The sequence below is a fragment of the Chrysemys picta genome, chromosome 7, assembly GCF_011386835.1.
Source record: "Chrysemys picta bellii isolate R12L10 chromosome 7, ASM1138683v2, whole genome shotgun sequence".
Lineage (NCBI taxonomy): Eukaryota > Metazoa > Chordata > Testudines > Emydidae > Chrysemys > Chrysemys picta.
Genome location: NC_088797.1, coordinates 75,223,593 through 75,240,032, shown reverse-complemented (window position 1 = coordinate 75,240,032; position 16,440 = coordinate 75,223,593). Strand labels below are relative to the sequence as shown.

The 16,440-nt window shown below is 41.8% G+C and overlaps 1 protein-coding gene across 1 annotated transcript; it reads left to right on the top strand.

Annotated features, from left to right (window-relative positions):
* The first annotated feature begins 3,865 nt into the window (after positions 1-3,865).
* Positions 3,866-14,166, top strand: LOC101951603 (elastase-1-like). Its single transcript, XM_065551812.1, has 6 exons — positions 3,866-4,086; positions 5,349-5,458; positions 7,043-7,137; positions 9,608-9,888; positions 10,980-11,143; positions 13,952-14,166. Exons 1-6 carry the CDS (start codon positions 3,990-3,992, stop codon positions 14,126-14,128), a joined length of 924 nt encoding a protein of 307 aa, XP_065407884.1. The 5' UTR covers positions 3,866-3,989; the 3' UTR covers positions 14,129-14,166.
* Positions 14,167-16,440: the final 2,274 nt, after the last annotated feature.

Sequence of the window (16,440 nt, the reverse complement as noted above, 5' to 3'; positions counted from 1 at the left end):
TCAGATCTAGCCCAAATTGGTGTTGACTGAGAATAGGTATTACCTGTCATGGGTGTTTATTAGGTAGCGTGTGTGAAATGAGTTATCTTAGTCCAGTTACCAATAAACAAGTATCAATATCATTAAATCTGCTGTTTGCAGTCTTGGAGAAGAGGCCAAGAACTGAATTAGCCCCTCTCTCACCTATTGAAAGTGGCCCCTGAAGATCAGCATTAGAGATGCATTGGGCTGAGCAGTGAAGAAGAAACTTGCAAAATAACCATCTGTGCTGTACCTGTTCTTGGTTGGAGTTCTTTGATCTCCAAGACTTTCATGAGCACTAACCAGGCTCCAGTTTTTTTGAGAGACAACAAATAACACCAGCACTTACTAAAATAATAAAAATAAAAAATATTCCTGTTGATCTTTTTTAATCTGTCCCTGGAATTATAAACCATATACTCTGATCTTGGTTCACCAGGATCTGCATGTGTAACTTCCAGGACGCCAAGATAAAAATTTTCATCCCCAGAGGCTCCACTTGCCTTCATGTGAAAGAATGCAAACTGGCAATGAACTCAATAGAACCTGGTATTCTGCCTCCCAGTGTAACTAATTGCTGGTGCTTCAGAGGAAAAGAATCCCTACTCCCTATAAGGCAACTAGCCAGTTGTTCAAAGCCGTATGTGTTTGGGGAGGCATTTCTTCCTGCCCTTCTTATAATCTGAAGCAATAAGAAAGGATCACTTCTGTGGTGACAGGCCCAAGTACAAAACATCTTACTCAGACAATTATTTAGCTTTTTTGTAAATCCAAGCAAATAGTGATCTGCCGGTAAGGGGTCCTTGGTGGGACAGAAAGTTGTTCCTTGTTAAAATTACAGGTCTGTCGCATCTTACACTGGGGTTACGTTCCGTAGTCAGCGCGTAAAGCGAAAATGGCGTATAGTCAAAATTACATTGAGTGTAATGGCGGGCAGAATCACCTGCACTACAGGTACAGTATTAAAATTGTTGTTTTTCTCTTTGTTTTTGTTTTGTTTTTCCAATCGCGTAAAGCTGAAATTGTGCATGTTAAATGTGCGTAAGATGCAACAGACTTATAGAACAAAGTCATGTAGTTCTTTGTAGGAAAAACAGTTTGGGGGAGGGTGCAGCTAAATTTTACTTAGCCCTGGTCTACACTATGAGTTTAGGTCGAATTTAGCAGCGTTAGATCGATTTAACCCTGCACCTGTCCACACGACGAAGCCATTTTTGTCGACTTAAAGGGCTCTTAAAAATCTATTTCTGTACTCCTCCCTGACGAGGGGATTAGCGCTGAAATCAACATAGCCGGGTCGAATTTGGGGTAGTGTGGATGCAATTCGACAGTATTGGCCTCTGGGAGCTATCCTAGAGTGCTCCATTGTGACTGCTCTGGACAGCACTCTCATGGTCACCTGTGCTGATCAGCTCGCCACACTGGCCAAACAGGAAATGAAATTCAAAAGTTCGCGGGGCTTTTCCTGTCTACCTGGCCAGTGCATCTGAGTTGAGAGTGCTGTCCTCTGAAGGAGAAATAAAAAGAGGGAAACATTCATAGGAGTTACAAACTTAGAGCAAGATTCGTGGTTGGTGTAAATTGGCATAGCTCCGATGAAATCAGTGCACTTTCAGGCACTTGAAGTCCAATATTACTTTGGGCAGGTCTACACTTCGAAAACAACTGAGTTGTAAGATGCATTAACAGTGTCGACGCTCCAAAAGTCGATGCTAGCCTCAGTAATATGGACGCACTCTGCCGACTTAATGCGCTTATTGGGGACACACCCAATCGACTGTATAAAATTGCTTCCTAAAAAATCGACTTCTATAAATTTGACCTAATTTCATAGTGTAGACACTCAGTCTTACTACAAGATTGGGAGCCAGAAATTCCTGAGTTCTAGTCTTGGAACTGACCCTTATGTTCTCTGTGACTTGGGCAAGACACTGCTCTCATGAGTTTTCCCAACTGTGAAGGTAATACTTGCAACTGTTCCTTGCAGCCATGTTGAGGTGATTAATTCATGGTTTCAAAGCTCTTTGAAAATGAAAAATCCTATATTAGTGTTAAGTAGTATTGTTAATTGGACAAAAGGGGTGGGAGAAGAATGGTTTATTAGATGGAAATCAATCCTTTCAGTAAACCCTTACAGTGTGGGCTAAATAACCATACAGAACTCTTCATAACACCAGTCATTTATGTCCTGCTTTCTTGGGTAGGAAGATAGAGATGATGGGGTTTATTTGGTTTAAAAATACATTTTTTTTCACTTTCTTCAGTAAAATAGTTTTGAAATGAAGGGATCAATTAAAAACCAATGTCTGACCCACATCTTTTCAAAGTCTCACCCCCTTAATAGTTCATGTTGCTAGATCCATCTAATCATTTGAGGATAAGAAACTGGTGATTGTAAGTGTCTCTGGGCAGAGCCCTTGTTTTTTCAGTATGCCTGTAACTACCGCACACCCTTGTATCACTACAGACAATGAAAATGAGTAGTGTTGTCTAGCCCCCTGTGTTGAACTGGAGATTCTAAATAGGCTAGCTCTGCAATGGGGCAGAAAGGTAACGGGATGTGTGTTCATTTTGCATGGAGAGTGTAATTTGTAGATGAACAAGATCTATGTGTTTTTCTTGTTTGGAAAGATGAAATGTCAGTCTTGCAGCTAAAGACACTGGTTGTTTTAAGAATGAATGTTCTCCTCACCATCACCACCACTTTATAAAATGAGAGATTCAGCCTCCTGGCCTAGAGAGATTCCAACTGCCATTGGGGAGTACTGTACAACTGGTTCATTTCCTCTTCCTGTCACCCCCTTTCAGGGCTGACATGGGCTTGCAGAACTGAAGCCCCTGTTAGGAAAAGAAAGCCCCAAAGAATAACGGGACTTAATTAATAAAAGAAAAACTTAGGTTGAATATTAGAAAAAGCTTTCTTATGGTTAGAGCTGATAGACTGTGGAACATCCTCTCCGGGGAAGTGCTGGATGTCCAATCTCATCACACATTTAACTCTTGTCTGTATCAGATCAAGAAACACACTCAAAGGCTTTGCTGCAGTTATTCAAATGTACAGTTTCTGCCTCTCTAAAGCTCTAGAAATGCTGGGTCTTGAGCTTACAGTCATCACATACAGAAGGGTCAATGCATTCAGATAGCAGAGTACTAAGCTGCAGTCTGTAAGTCTTTAGAAGCATTAATCCCAACTAATATGTGACCTAAACAGATGCCATCTATCTTATTATCAGCCTTCCATATATGACAGAATACATTGCTCAAACAACATTTCAAGGGAATTTTAAAAAGGAAGGGAATAAACACGAATGAGGAAATGATGCCAACAAATCTTAACCCTCTTCCAACCACATACTGTTTTCTTACTGGCAAAAAAGCAACCCCAGCAACAATTAACCACATGGTGTTGAAAGCTGTTCAGCCTCATAAGAAGAGATTTTGTCCCCTATGCGGTTAAAGGTAGCGTAATTTAATGAATCTGGGTCAAGCGCTTTCAATGAATTAAAGTGTGTTTGTGTTACTTCATAGAAAATAGGTTCCCTAGCCCCATCTGATGCTCAGTGGTTGGATCTGCCACTCATTTTTATCAAGTAATAAAAATTCAATGGCTTCCTTCATTTGAGATTGTAAATCATTAATCATAAAGTGGATGTTGGATCAAAATTCCCTAAACATACAACAGTACCTTGCAGAAATGCCTGTTTAGTTTGTACCTTCCAGGGTAAAACTGCTGATGAGAACCACCCTCCCACAACCAGTCATAACAAGAATGCTAACCACAGGCAGAACCATCCAGACCTTGGTGTTTTGATCTGTCCTGCATTGTTTTACTGTATTTATCATGAAAGTAACAACAAGCAGTGGCGTTTATGGTCCTGTCCCTCCAGTGTCATGTTCAGTAATGACAATTGTGCTGCAGTACAAAAATTCAGTCTCTCTTCTTCACTCGTCTGATCAAGTTCTTGGCAATGATGATAGACGGTTTGCTTATGCTGCTGTTAGTGCTTTCCTTAGCACAAGCATCTTCACTCCAGAATGCTCGTCATCCCAAATTCCTGAACATCGGTAAGTTGACACTACATGATCTCTGTTTTTTGAAAAAACTATTAAACAGGCTAATGCCATTAGCCAGTGGTTTTAATTCAGCAGATCCTGTGCACACGCTTAAACTTGTTTGATAAAGCTCGTTCCTTTCCTGCTTAATAGTGCTCTCTGTTGCCAAATGTTCCCCTTTCTCTGCATCTGCAAGAAATCTATTATAAATATGACTTTATTAGTGCCATAACACTGTTGGCTGTTAATGATACCAAACCCTAATGGCTGCTCTCTAGAAACTGGCAAAAAAACAAAAACCAGATAATAATAGTATTAATTAATACCATGAGATGAAACGGGCACCTCGGGTCAAATTAGAAGGAGCTATTTGGGTTCCATGGAGATTTCTTTGGTCAAGTGTTCAGCAACCCCACCTAAAAGCCCAAATAAGTCATTTTCTTCTGCTCCTAGGTCAGAAGTTGCCATTTCTGTTAATATTTTGAAAGCCCCATTTTAAAAGGGAAGTCTTGGAGACTCCAATTGCGGGACTGACACCTGGCAAGATTGTTTGAGGGATGCATCTGATTTACACAATGGAACCAATTGTGTGACTAGAGATTGGAGGATCAGGCTCCTGATGTAGGGTGGGCTATTTTTAAACACCCAACTTCGTACTTTTAATTCACATTTCTTCAAACCTGTCAAGGGCATTGGTCCCTATTGCTGGGTGCATCCATGGTAAATATGAAGTTTCTGAAAGATGCAGCTTGAGGTATCTGAGTGCAAATTCACAAGAATGTGTCCAGTTAATGATATGTAACACAAAACCAGTAAAACATCTGAAAATCTTCTCACAATAAGCTACTGTATCTCCAAAGTAGTCAAACAGAAAGTGATCACACATTCCAGAGAAACAATCATCTGTAAATTAAGAAGCAAAAGGAATTGGGTGTCCCAAAAGCAAAGTAGTCATAGACATTTGAAAATAGCAGGTGTGGGTGTATAAACTAATAAGCTCACACAATAAACTCTTCCATGTATTTATTGATCTATTTGAAGTTTTAAAATCCATTAACTTTTTTACTATTCCTATACATGCATGCATAATTGTACAAAAAAGAGTAATATGAACACAAGGCTGGTGAATACAGTACATTGTTAATGACTGTCATTTTACCCCATTTTTCCAAATTCTCTGCATGTTTGAGTTGTATGCTCCATCTTTCCAGAATCAGCCTACTACTGTTAGAATATGATCTTGTAGACTTCCTTTATTTATCTGTATATTTTAGATTGGCCAACAAACTGTGGTGTTCCATATTTTCAACCAAACACAGTGGAGAGGATTATATCGGGCAACGAAGTAAGGCCACATTCTTGGCCTTGGCAAGTCTCATTACAGGTAACAATGACCTTTAGACAGAGGAACAAACCTAGCTGTCCTTCCTCAATACAACATTTTTATTGACGTCAATAATACAGTTATTAAGAGTGTGTGTGCAACCAAGCAAGTGACTGTAACTTGTGTCTCTATATTGTGCCACATGCTTCTCCTACTGAAGTCAGTGGTAAAATGTATGTAAAGTATGCTTTTCACATAGCTTTTAATAAAGGGATTGTGGTCTAAGAACTATTTATATAATTTTATATATAATATAAGGAGTTTCTTATGGTTGTAAAATATTTGTGAGCTACAATATGTAGCCATCAAACCTGAATTGAAGTATACTTTCCAAAAAGTTGGTGGAAGCACATTTAATTTAGGTTTTAGCCACCCCAATCCCCCTCAAACCAACTCTCTTTAATGGCCCTGTATATTTAATAGTAGGAGGACTGGTCACTTTCAAAATAAATTCTAAAACCAAGAATTGTATAGCAGCTTCATGGGAAAATAATTTCATAGAAAATAATGAAGACTTGATTACAGATGCAGGCAAAAAGGATGAAATAGAAAGAAAAGGGATGGAGGGTATCTCTGTATGACATTGGTGAAAATACAGAACTTCAAGACAGCAACACATTTTCATCATTAGTAATATCATCTGTTTTGTATCTAAACAAAGTAGATTGGTATGTGACTGAATTATTCCACCAAGATAAAAAATGGAGACCATGTTCTCATTCATCCAGAAGGAGTCTTTTATAAACTGGTTTCTCCAGAACCTCTAACTCAGATAGTCCTCTACTTTCCACCACTGATACATTTTTCTTGGCCATCAAAGTAGATTATATTTCTGCAGGAGAAAACTCGGTCAGGGAAGAGAATGGGATGCATATATAAAGAATCAATAATTGAAGTGCGGCTGACATCTGATAATTTGGACGTAGAAATCGATAACATGCACGGGCAAATTAAGTTAAAAGTAACATAATATCCTATGGTTTAAATAAAATGAGAGATAACTAGCTGTGTTAGGATTCACAAACAAAACAAAGGAGTCTTCAGTGCAAGATTCTTCCATCCTTGTCTTCCATATTAATGTTGTTACCCTCCATGTGTTTACTGCAATGTTGGAAGAGGAACCAATAGGGAGATGCAAAGAGGAGGGAGATGTGATGAGAACAACAAACAAGGTAAATGATCCTTGCAATAACGTTTTGAATAGACTTGAGGGGTGGGGCAATAGGGCTGGCCTCAATGCTAGACAAGACCAAATTACAGTAGTAAAATGGCTTGGCAGTCTGGACATACAAATATCTCCATAATTATTGCTTATTAGTTAACAGTGGTTTTCACTACCCCATCTTTATTCCACAATGGCATTAGCAGACAGGTCTTTCTTAACAATTCTTTAGCATCATTTTACACGCAGAAAAAAGAATGCTGGGATAAATAGATTTCTTCCACAACTGCTAGTAACACATATTGCTCAGTAGAGGGCACTATTACACCACCATTAGTTCATCCATTCCTTTCACGTGCCCAAGAATGAAATCTCCTCTGACATACATTTCTATTATTTTCTAACTTTATTTTTCTTTCTAGGTTTGGACTAGAACAAATAGCAAATTTATTCATGTTTGTGGAGGGACTCTCATTCACAAAAGCTGGGTTCTCACTGCTGCCCACTGCTTCCAGAAGTGAGTTTTACATTTGCAGTTTTTGCTTGAGTTCTTGGAGGTTATGGAATATATTTTTGTAAACTTATTACCACTAAAAGGAGAAATAAGTGCAGAATTAGATGTATTCTGTACTTCAGCCATTGTGACTCAGAGCCACCATGAAAAGAGACACATCAGAAAGACTGATAGAAATTGATCAAGGGAAATTGTGCACACTAGTGGGGTGGTTCTTAAACTTACTCCTGGGACATTCTATGCCAAAAAAATAAAAATTCTGCGCACAATATTTTAAAATTCTGCAAATTTTATTTGTCAAAATAACACTACATAATCACGCCAGTTTCAATTATTTTGACAATTTATTTCAAAATACCTGTCAGCAGGTATGTCTGTAACAATACAGACACACAAAAATTCCCCCAGGAGTAAAGAAACCCTATGACAACCCAGTTCCTGTTTCTCTGTCCCCTTCTCCACCCACCATAGCCCAGCTGAGGGGGTGGGGGATGGTAACCCACAACCCCTCCCCCTCAGAGCGTAGCCGCAGGGCCCCCCCAGCCAATACATCCGAACCCCCTCCTGCCCAGAGCCCAGCTGTGGGGCTCCCTAGTCCAGACACTTGCCTCCCTACCCCCTAAAGCCCAGGGATCCAGAGGGAGAAACAGCCTGATGCTCTGTCCCAGGTTTTCATGGAGTTTCCTGCGCACTGCTCTCTCCTTCCCTCACGGCATGCTGGGAACTGCAATTGCTAGGAACCCTCTAGCTCTCTCCCTCTCCCCCACAGCAGTGTCTTCTATGTGTGAGCTGGGCACTGCCAGGTCCAGCAGCCCTAGTGGTGGCTAGCGGCACTGCAGCCTATTTCTGTGGGGCAAAGGAAATTCTGTGCGCATGTTAATTTCTGCAAAATTCTGCATTGCGCAGTGGTGCAGAATTCCCCCAGGAATATAAACTTGGGAACATAACCTAGAAATTAGGGTGTTAATAGAAAAAGAAAAAACCATCAAAATGCAAAAGATGATAACCATGGTGTATTGCTTAGGAAAATATTTTGAAAGAAAGCATATAAATGAGGTCAAAAGAACTTCTAGTTTTATTACTTGGATTGAGAAATATACCATTGCAAGAAGGAATAAAATCAAACAAATATGGATTTACCCAGTTCTTAAACTGTCTTGCTTTCTGCGATCAATATTCCACACTTGTTTTTGAACAAACAAAAAACCACTATTATTCTTTCATATAATGATACAGACAGCAGTTATTTTCTGTACTTGGTAAACTTTCTTTGTATTTAGTGTTCCTTTTCTTGTACCATGCATGATAATAATCTGTGAATGTGTCACACATTTGGTAACTCCCCTTTTAAAGTAATTGTAATGTAGTTTTTAGTTTATACAGTATAGAGAAACTATGCAGGTGAAGTACAGTGTAAAACAAGTAACAATAGAAACTAATGCAATTGATCTTGTTCAACAAGTCATTCCAACCATTCAATAAGTTACAGTCTAACTAAGAAAACTTCAAACTTTCTGAAAAATATCTGGTCAACCTCCTTGCCAGTATGTAATTTGGTGTAAGGTTAAAATTCACCCTATTTCAAAGACCCTGTGTAAAGCTCGTCATGCCACTTAAGCTGCACAGTGGCAAAGCTTGACAGATTCAGTAGCTAGAAATCCCATGTAAAGCTACAAGTCCTATGTCCTGCCCATAATTAGAGCAGTCAGGGAATTAATTCCATTCTCCCCAATCCTCATTTAGGCCTCAACTCAGCAAGGTACTTAAGCATGTACCTATCTTTAAGCACAGGAATAGTCCCAAAAAATACTTTGCTGAATCAGAGCCGAAGCTTCTGGTATAAAGCACATTTACTCAGGAGGAATGCATTTTACCCTAAAGAAATGTATAAAATTCATTCCTTTTTCCCAATCAACTAGAAATGGTACTGAATCTTTGAGGCAAAACCTTGTTATACATTCATGTGCAATGTACAAAGGTGAAGGACAAGTGCACTAAGCCTCTAAACCTGCTTTTTATTGTTGTATTTTATAGATACCTCCTAAACATCTATAATATGTTTATTCCCACTGTATATGGAGGCCTGCTGTAAATAATGATGCATTGTTTCCTCCTGCAGTGAAGAGTCAAACTGTATCTTTGCTGCTGTTAAACACTAGGCAAGCTGCTCTTTACGTTTATGGTGTCAGCAGAACCCTCTAAACTAATTTCTAATCTACTTTTATGGCAGGATCTCATTTTTCATCATAAACACACCTTCACTCATTTCAGCAGGCTACCATTTTGCACTTCTAAACAATGTCATTTTAAACTCACAACGTTTGATATAACTGTTGTGCTAGTTTGGGGTAAACAGCCTTCTGGTCAATTATGTGAGTGTGGGGAGTATTGCACATAATAGGTGGAAAAAAATCATTAAAAAGAGTGCATTAGGTTCAACATAATGAGACCCTATGTTATTTTAATTTTTTAGAGGAAAGGTAGAAGATGCAGCAAATTGGCGAATTCTCTTGGGCAAGCATAACCTTAATCGTACCGAATCCACAGAGCGAGTCTACCGTGTGAAGCAAATTTATCGGCATGAGCGTTTCCGCTACCCTCACCTAAACGAGCTGGATTATGACATTGCCTTGGTCAAGCCTGTAGAAGACATTTTAACAAACCATTTTATTCACTATGCCTGCCTGCCTAAGAGAGACAGCACTCTTCGTCCAGGACAATTCTGTTGGGTGACTGGATGGGGGGACACAAGAGGTACTTTTGAGTGCTTCTCGTAGCATGAGTTCAGGGGTTAGACTTCACCAGTCTGTGGAAGGTGCATGCCTATCAGAGACCAACTTTTAGCCAGTTACTCTTTGAAATTCCAATGATATAGAGGAGGCTTCTTTTAAAAACACATAGCAATATAGGCAGGATGCCTTCCTATGTGCTGGGGCACAAGAAAACCAAATAGCTTCCATTGCTTCTGAAGTGCAAGTACCTAGTATAACAGCACTTCCTGAAATAGGTGACTGACTTATTCTTTTAAATGTTACTGTTATAACAGTATAACCATAGCACCTAGGAGTCCCAGTTAAGGACAAGAACCCTAGGTACTGTATAAACACAGACCAGTCCCTGCCCCAAAGAGCGTATGTGACATATGGTAACAGTTAGTGCCCGTGCTACCACATATCTGAATACTTGCACAGCTAAATCTTTCAACAACCATTCAGATTTTATTCTGAGGTTCTTCCCTGTTTTCATGTTAATGTACATATGTATTTATTTATTTTATATTTGGGGAGCACATTTGAGGTTCCAATCTGTATTACAGCCCCATTGTGTTAAGCACTGTACAAACATCTGTGATACAATCCTTGCCCCAAAGAGTTTATATTCTAACTAATGCCCATGAAAAGTGCCAGACTCTTTAGTCCTGGAGGCTGACGTCTCCTTATCTGCAAAACAGATAAAACATGGACAGGCAGCAGTACAAACCTCCCTCTACTGCCCTGCCAACATACCATGACCCTGCCCAGGGATGAATGAATAGTTGGATCCTTTTTCCCAGCTGCAAACTGTGACAATACATTGTGGGGAAATGCAGTTTCATAGTTGACTATACTTGTGGAATAGACACACACACATCTGACTATTTAAAACAAACAAACAAAATCAGAATTAACAAATCGGAAACAAAAATAGAATGGTAGGAATCTTTTAATCTGGAACATGGTAGACCCAAGTTCTTGTAACTTGTACATGAATACTGTTAAATTGCATTCCATGTCACTTGAAATGTTCATATTTAGAATGGAAATGTTTTTCATGTTCCCTTTTCTCATCTATTTTATCTGTTTAAGGTGGGAAAGAAAACCTGGCTTTGTCTGAGGTTTTGAACCAGGCCAAGTTACCAGTCATAGATTACAGTACATGTCGCCTAAAGAAGTTCTGGGGAGACAGAGTTCGGCAGTCAATGCTCTGTGCTGGATTCATGGACATTGGGGAGCCTCCTGCTGCTTGTCAGGTACAAATATCAGCTGTTAATTCCAACTATGAATGAAAACATCAGGCTGTTCAGTACAGGGGTAGTTAACATAGTTTGTAGCTTTCTAAAAAACGGCCTGTTGCTGCCCCTGTCTTTAAAGGGAAGTGTGTGTGGCCTGTGACAATTATACATCTCCATATGCAAGGGTCCACACTGCATGCTAGGAAGTGTAGTTTCAAGGGGCATACTTCCATGTTCAGGATAAAGGCTGTTTATTGTTGTTGTTTTGCCTGTTAAATACATTTATTTACCGAGGAGAAATCACAGCTGTTTTCTCAACAGAAAATTGGCATCATTAAATCAGTAGCTTCTCTGTTAAAAGCAATTAAGATGATTAAACATGGTACTTAGTAGGACAAAGTTTGGACATCCCTCATCCAATTGGAGAGAAATAGTTTTAAAGCAGTGGTACAGATTAGGATTGTCAAAGGCCTCAAATTACAGGAAATCGTCCTGATTTTCAGAATTAGTCCTGTATCCTGATTTCAATAGTAGGAAGGGGGCGGGGGGGAAGGAGTGGGAGTGAGAATCGGGAAGAGATTATTTTAAGCCCATTGCAGTATATGGAAAAATGTTCATAGCTGTATATATCCTTAGAGAAAAGGTTGCTAAAAATGCCCCAAACTGCTGCAAAGGAATCTCTTGTCAAAAGCTTGTGTATTATCACTTTTTGACTAGTCTAATTAAAGGTATTTAACTTTTCCACCTCTTTGTATTATAATGAGTGAAAGATATGTACCAATTCCCAGGCAATTTCTAGGAATATATTATTTAATATATTTTATGATGATTTTTGGTCAGGCATTATTTAGGGGAATTAAAACATTATTTTAATTTTGGATGTGGGAAGACTTGGGGAGTGTTAATTTTTAGTGCTTGTGAAAAGTGACTGATTGGTAGCCCTGGATACTGAAGTTCTTTGTACTTCCCATAGATCAGCTACAGCACAAGCAGCTGTAGTGCAAACTTCCCTACACAGTGCTGTCAACATACCCTTTATCCTCTCTGGATGCATCCCTTCAAGAATTACTAAAGTAATTGGCTCATTGACTTATGCCAGGAGTGGGCAAACTAAGGCCCATGGGCCAGATCCGGCCCATCAGAGCTTTGGATCCGGCCCGTGGGATTGCCACCCCCGTGGCGCCGCAGGCCCCGCACCGCTCCTGGAAGCAGCTGGCACCATGTCCTTGCAGCTCCTGGGGAAGAGGAGGCAGAGGGCTCCGCGCGCTTCCCTCGCCTGTGGGTACCTCCCCTGAAACTCCTGTGGCCAATGGGAGCTTCGGGGGAGGTACCCACAGGCGAGAGCAGCGCGCGGAGCCCTCTGCCCCACCCTCCCCCAGGGGCCGCAGGGACGGTGCCATCTGGTGCCATCTGCTTCCGGGAGCAGCGCGGGGCCAGGGCAGGCAGGCAGGCAGGGAGCCTGCCCTGGCCCCGATGCGTGCTGCTGCTACCCCGGAGCCGCTCCAGGTAAGCGGCACTGGGCCGGAGCCCATACCCTGAACCCCTCCTGCACCCTGCATCCCAACTCCCTGCCCTGAGCCCCCTGCTGCACCCTGCCTGCACCCCAACCCCCTGCAGCACCTCGCACTCCCCCTGCACCCCAACCCCCTGCCCTGAGCCCCCTGCCACATCCCGCACCCTTCCTGCAGCCCAACCCTATGCCCTAAGCCCGTTCCTACACTCCTCCCTGCACCCCTGCCCTGAGCCCCATCGCACCCCTCCTTTGCCCTGAGCCCTTTCCTGCACACCACACCCCCTCCCACACCCTGCACTCCCTCCTGCACCCCAACCCCTTGCCCCAGCCCTACATTCATGGCCCTGCATGCAATTTCCCCACCAGAGCCCTTGGGCCAAAAAGTATGCCCACCCCTGGCCTATGCAGTTCTTGACCTCTCTGCTATGACTGCCCAACCATAGGGCATATTAGTGTCAGCTGAAATGGTTTTTGTGATCTGTACTTTTTTCTAGTAGGAATCTGATCAAGACCACTAATTCACTTCATGTGGGCCACTGAACACCCATCAGATGTTAGTAATGACCAACCTAGCCTTGATCCAGACCTATGGTTTAAGAGATGAAACACACTGTATACAGTTACTTCATCTTTGAATCATCCACCCTCTTAATCCAATAAATGATTAGACAGCTTTAAAGAACAAGGAGCTGACTCAGTCTGCATCTAATATCCTTATGTGCTTGGCAGAAAATGCTGTTCATGTGACCCATGTGGAGTTTAGGTAATCCTAAAGAGGACTCTCACCTGACAGCTAAATCTCATCAAGAGTATCCTGCTAAAACAGGGGTTCTCAAACTGGGGGTCAGGACCCCTAAGGGGGTTGCAAGGTTATTACATGGGGGGTCATGAGCGGTCAGCCTCCACCCAAACCCAGCTTTGCCTCCAGCATTTATAATGGTGATAAATATATAAAAAAGTGTTTTTAATGTATAAGGGTGGTCACACCCAGAGGCTTTCTATGTGAAAGGGGTCACCAGTACAAAAGTCTGAGAACCTCTGTGCTAAAATATGGTGCTTTCCTCACTTCTTGTAAGTGGAGACTTTACCGCAAGATGCCTCAGAGCTAAGAACTGCAGTGTAGCTCTACATCCTTTTCTATACCTTAATGACACCCATTAAAAATAGATCTAGGTGTGTTTTATGCATTATGTAGCATGCAAAAAGTCTGATTGGTTCTGTTTGTTAATAGAGCTATTAAAGAGCACAAAGTGATTGGCATATATAGCAATTTCCTGCAATTACAAGTCCCATCTAATGGTTGTTTCTTTCAGGGAGATTCAGGTGGACCACTGGTTTGCCAGATTAGAAGACAAAAGTGGGAAGTGCATGGTGTAGTTAGCTTTGGGCCTATTGGATGCAAAGTGGAGAACAAACCCAGTGTTTTTACGAGGACTTCTGCTTACATTTCCTGGATTGAAGCAACCAGAATCCGGGACTTCTTTTTGTAAAGACATGAAATACAACTTAAGCGGGAAAAAAATAAAAATATTTTAAATAAATAAATTAATGTCTTCATTTCTAATTTTGAGGTTAATTAGGCTCTTTGCAGAGGGCAAGATAGATGAATCTGCTGTACCCTTCACTTGTTTCCCCTTTCCTGAGTACCAGATCACTAGGTTAAATTTTCAGTGGTGTACAGTTCTGTTAGCTGTCTTTCATAGACACTTTCCCTTCTCATCTTGTGTCTTTCCTTTCTCAGTCCCCCATCTTCTTTCTGAAATTTTTTCTTCTTAGACCCCAAACACTAAATTCTCCATGCCTCTATTCTCTTCTGCAAGTGCTGATCAAAAGGAATAGGCTGTACACCAGACAATACTGAAGGCTGCACTAGGCAACAACAAATTATTGGACATCCTTTAAAAAGAAATTCAGGATACTTAACAGTTCAGTGTCCCTTGCCAGGTGATTTGTTCAGTGCTTAAGTAAAGGAGCCCTGTAGCTATTATGGGGATTTGATGAGCTACCATATTACAATTTTCTTAATTAAGAAACTTGAAAACATTTATCCTTCCATAATATATGGGGCATAGGCTTGAAGTTGCTTTGCAGAGCGAGAGCAAGCTCCTTCTAAAATAATTAAAAGATGGGGAGAGGTGAATGGAGGTTGGGGAGAAAGCAGTAAGACAATGGAGGTGTTTCTGCAAAGTGCTTGGTCTCCAGCTCTGGGTGTAGCTTTGACTTTTTCTGCTTTAAAACATTAATCTTTATATAGTCTCATCCAGTAAGCAAATTAACATCACTGCAGTGAAAAGGGAGTGGTGAGATATTGTTCAGACCTTTATCTATGCTGTTGTTTAGGGGGAGATGGGTTTCCTTGAGGGGGTAGGAGGTGAAACAGTTCTGCCCCCCCCCCGCATCTCTGCATCTATTCTTTAAATCAGTAGTAGTTCTCAATTGATGGGTCACAGAAAGCTGGCAAGTCACAGTGACTTCTACAGGCATCCAGCGTATTCTTGCATGAAGGCCTGAAAAATCAGCTTGAAACAAGTATGAGGAAACAGCCAGTCTTCCTCCACCAGTGGACAGAGAGGATGGGGGAGTTGCCCTTGGAACCTGGAGCTACCCAGTGAAAAATTTGCTAGTGAAAAATTTCTGAATAAGGTACTTTTCTACCCAAGTATGTGCTGCAGTTGCCATGGGGATGCTGTTGGATGGTGAAGGGGAGTGAAAAAGCAAGATGGGCAGTGCATTGTGGGCTGGGGACAGAAAAATAAGGTAAGGCAGTCTGGATGAGGGCGACTGGGAGGGGTGGCAAGGCTGGGTGCTTGTGGTTGGAAAGGTTGGACAATAGCGAATGGGAGAGGAGACTTGGTGCTGATGGGTAGCTGGGGAGGCTTGGCACTGGCAGGTAAGTGGTCATAGAGTTCTATGCCTCAAGCTGTGGCCTACTTTGAGACAGTCTGACAGCTCTGCCTTAGACCAAACTTGCTGTGGTTTGGGAGCTGTCTGTAGGGCTGCGCCACCTGCTCCCCCCTCCCCCACACTCATTGCAGCATGCCTGATCCCTTCTCAGGTCCCCCTCCGTCAGTCCCTGAGGCTCAGTCAGATGCTATGCACAAAAGCAAACTGTAGAGATGAGAGAGCTACAGCTCTTGCCCACAATTCAGCCAGATGAGATCCTGGCTGAGATGCAGACAAACATGATGGGGCAGTCAAATGAGATCCTGGCCACTCGACAGCCATGCAAAAGCAACGTTAGTGACGAAGACATTTCTGGGCTTTCTCCTGGTCACTGCTGCCAGTTCCATTTGTGTCCCATATGCCAGGAGCCCTAGGGCACTGAGTTGGGATTTTTCTTTCTTTTTTGGATGCCAAAAACCTGCCAAGGAATTCTTTTGATGCCCCCCCCCACAAACCCATGTATGAAAGTGTGTAGGGGTGCTAGCTCGTCTCATGCCAGCGAAGGGTGTGTGTGTGTGTGTGTGTGTTCCTGAAGCCCCAGCTGCGGGAGTCCCGTGATATGTGAAAACTGAGGTTCTCACGCAAAGAAAAAAAATGGATATTTCTAGCCCCAGGGCGACCCGAGCACACCCCACAGGCGCTACGCTGCCAGGCCAACAGAACCCAACCTCTCTCTGCAGCCCCAGCCTAGGATTAGGTTAGTCTTGCTCTCTCAGGGGGTCTGACATTAGAGGAGGTTTTGGAATTAATTGGTAAACTTAACAGTAACAAGTCACCGGGACCAGATGGCATTCACCCAAGAGTTCTGAAAGAACTCAAACGTGAAGTTGCGGAACTATTAACGATGGTTTGTAACTGT

Bases quoted from the DNA above. Each gene is read 5' to 3' on its own strand.
- LOC101951603 (XM_065551812.1), top strand. From the start codon at position 3,990: ATGATGATAGACGGTTTGCTTATGCTGCTGTTAGTGCTTTCCTTAGCA. The intron at 4,087-5,348 runs GTAAGTTGACAC...TGTATATTTTAG, and splicing joins TCCCAAATTCCTGAACATCG to ATTGGCCAACAAACTGTGGT. The intron at 5,459-7,042 runs GTAACAATGACC...TTTTCTTTCTAG, and splicing joins CTTGGCAAGTCTCATTACAG to GTTTGGACTAGAACAAATAG.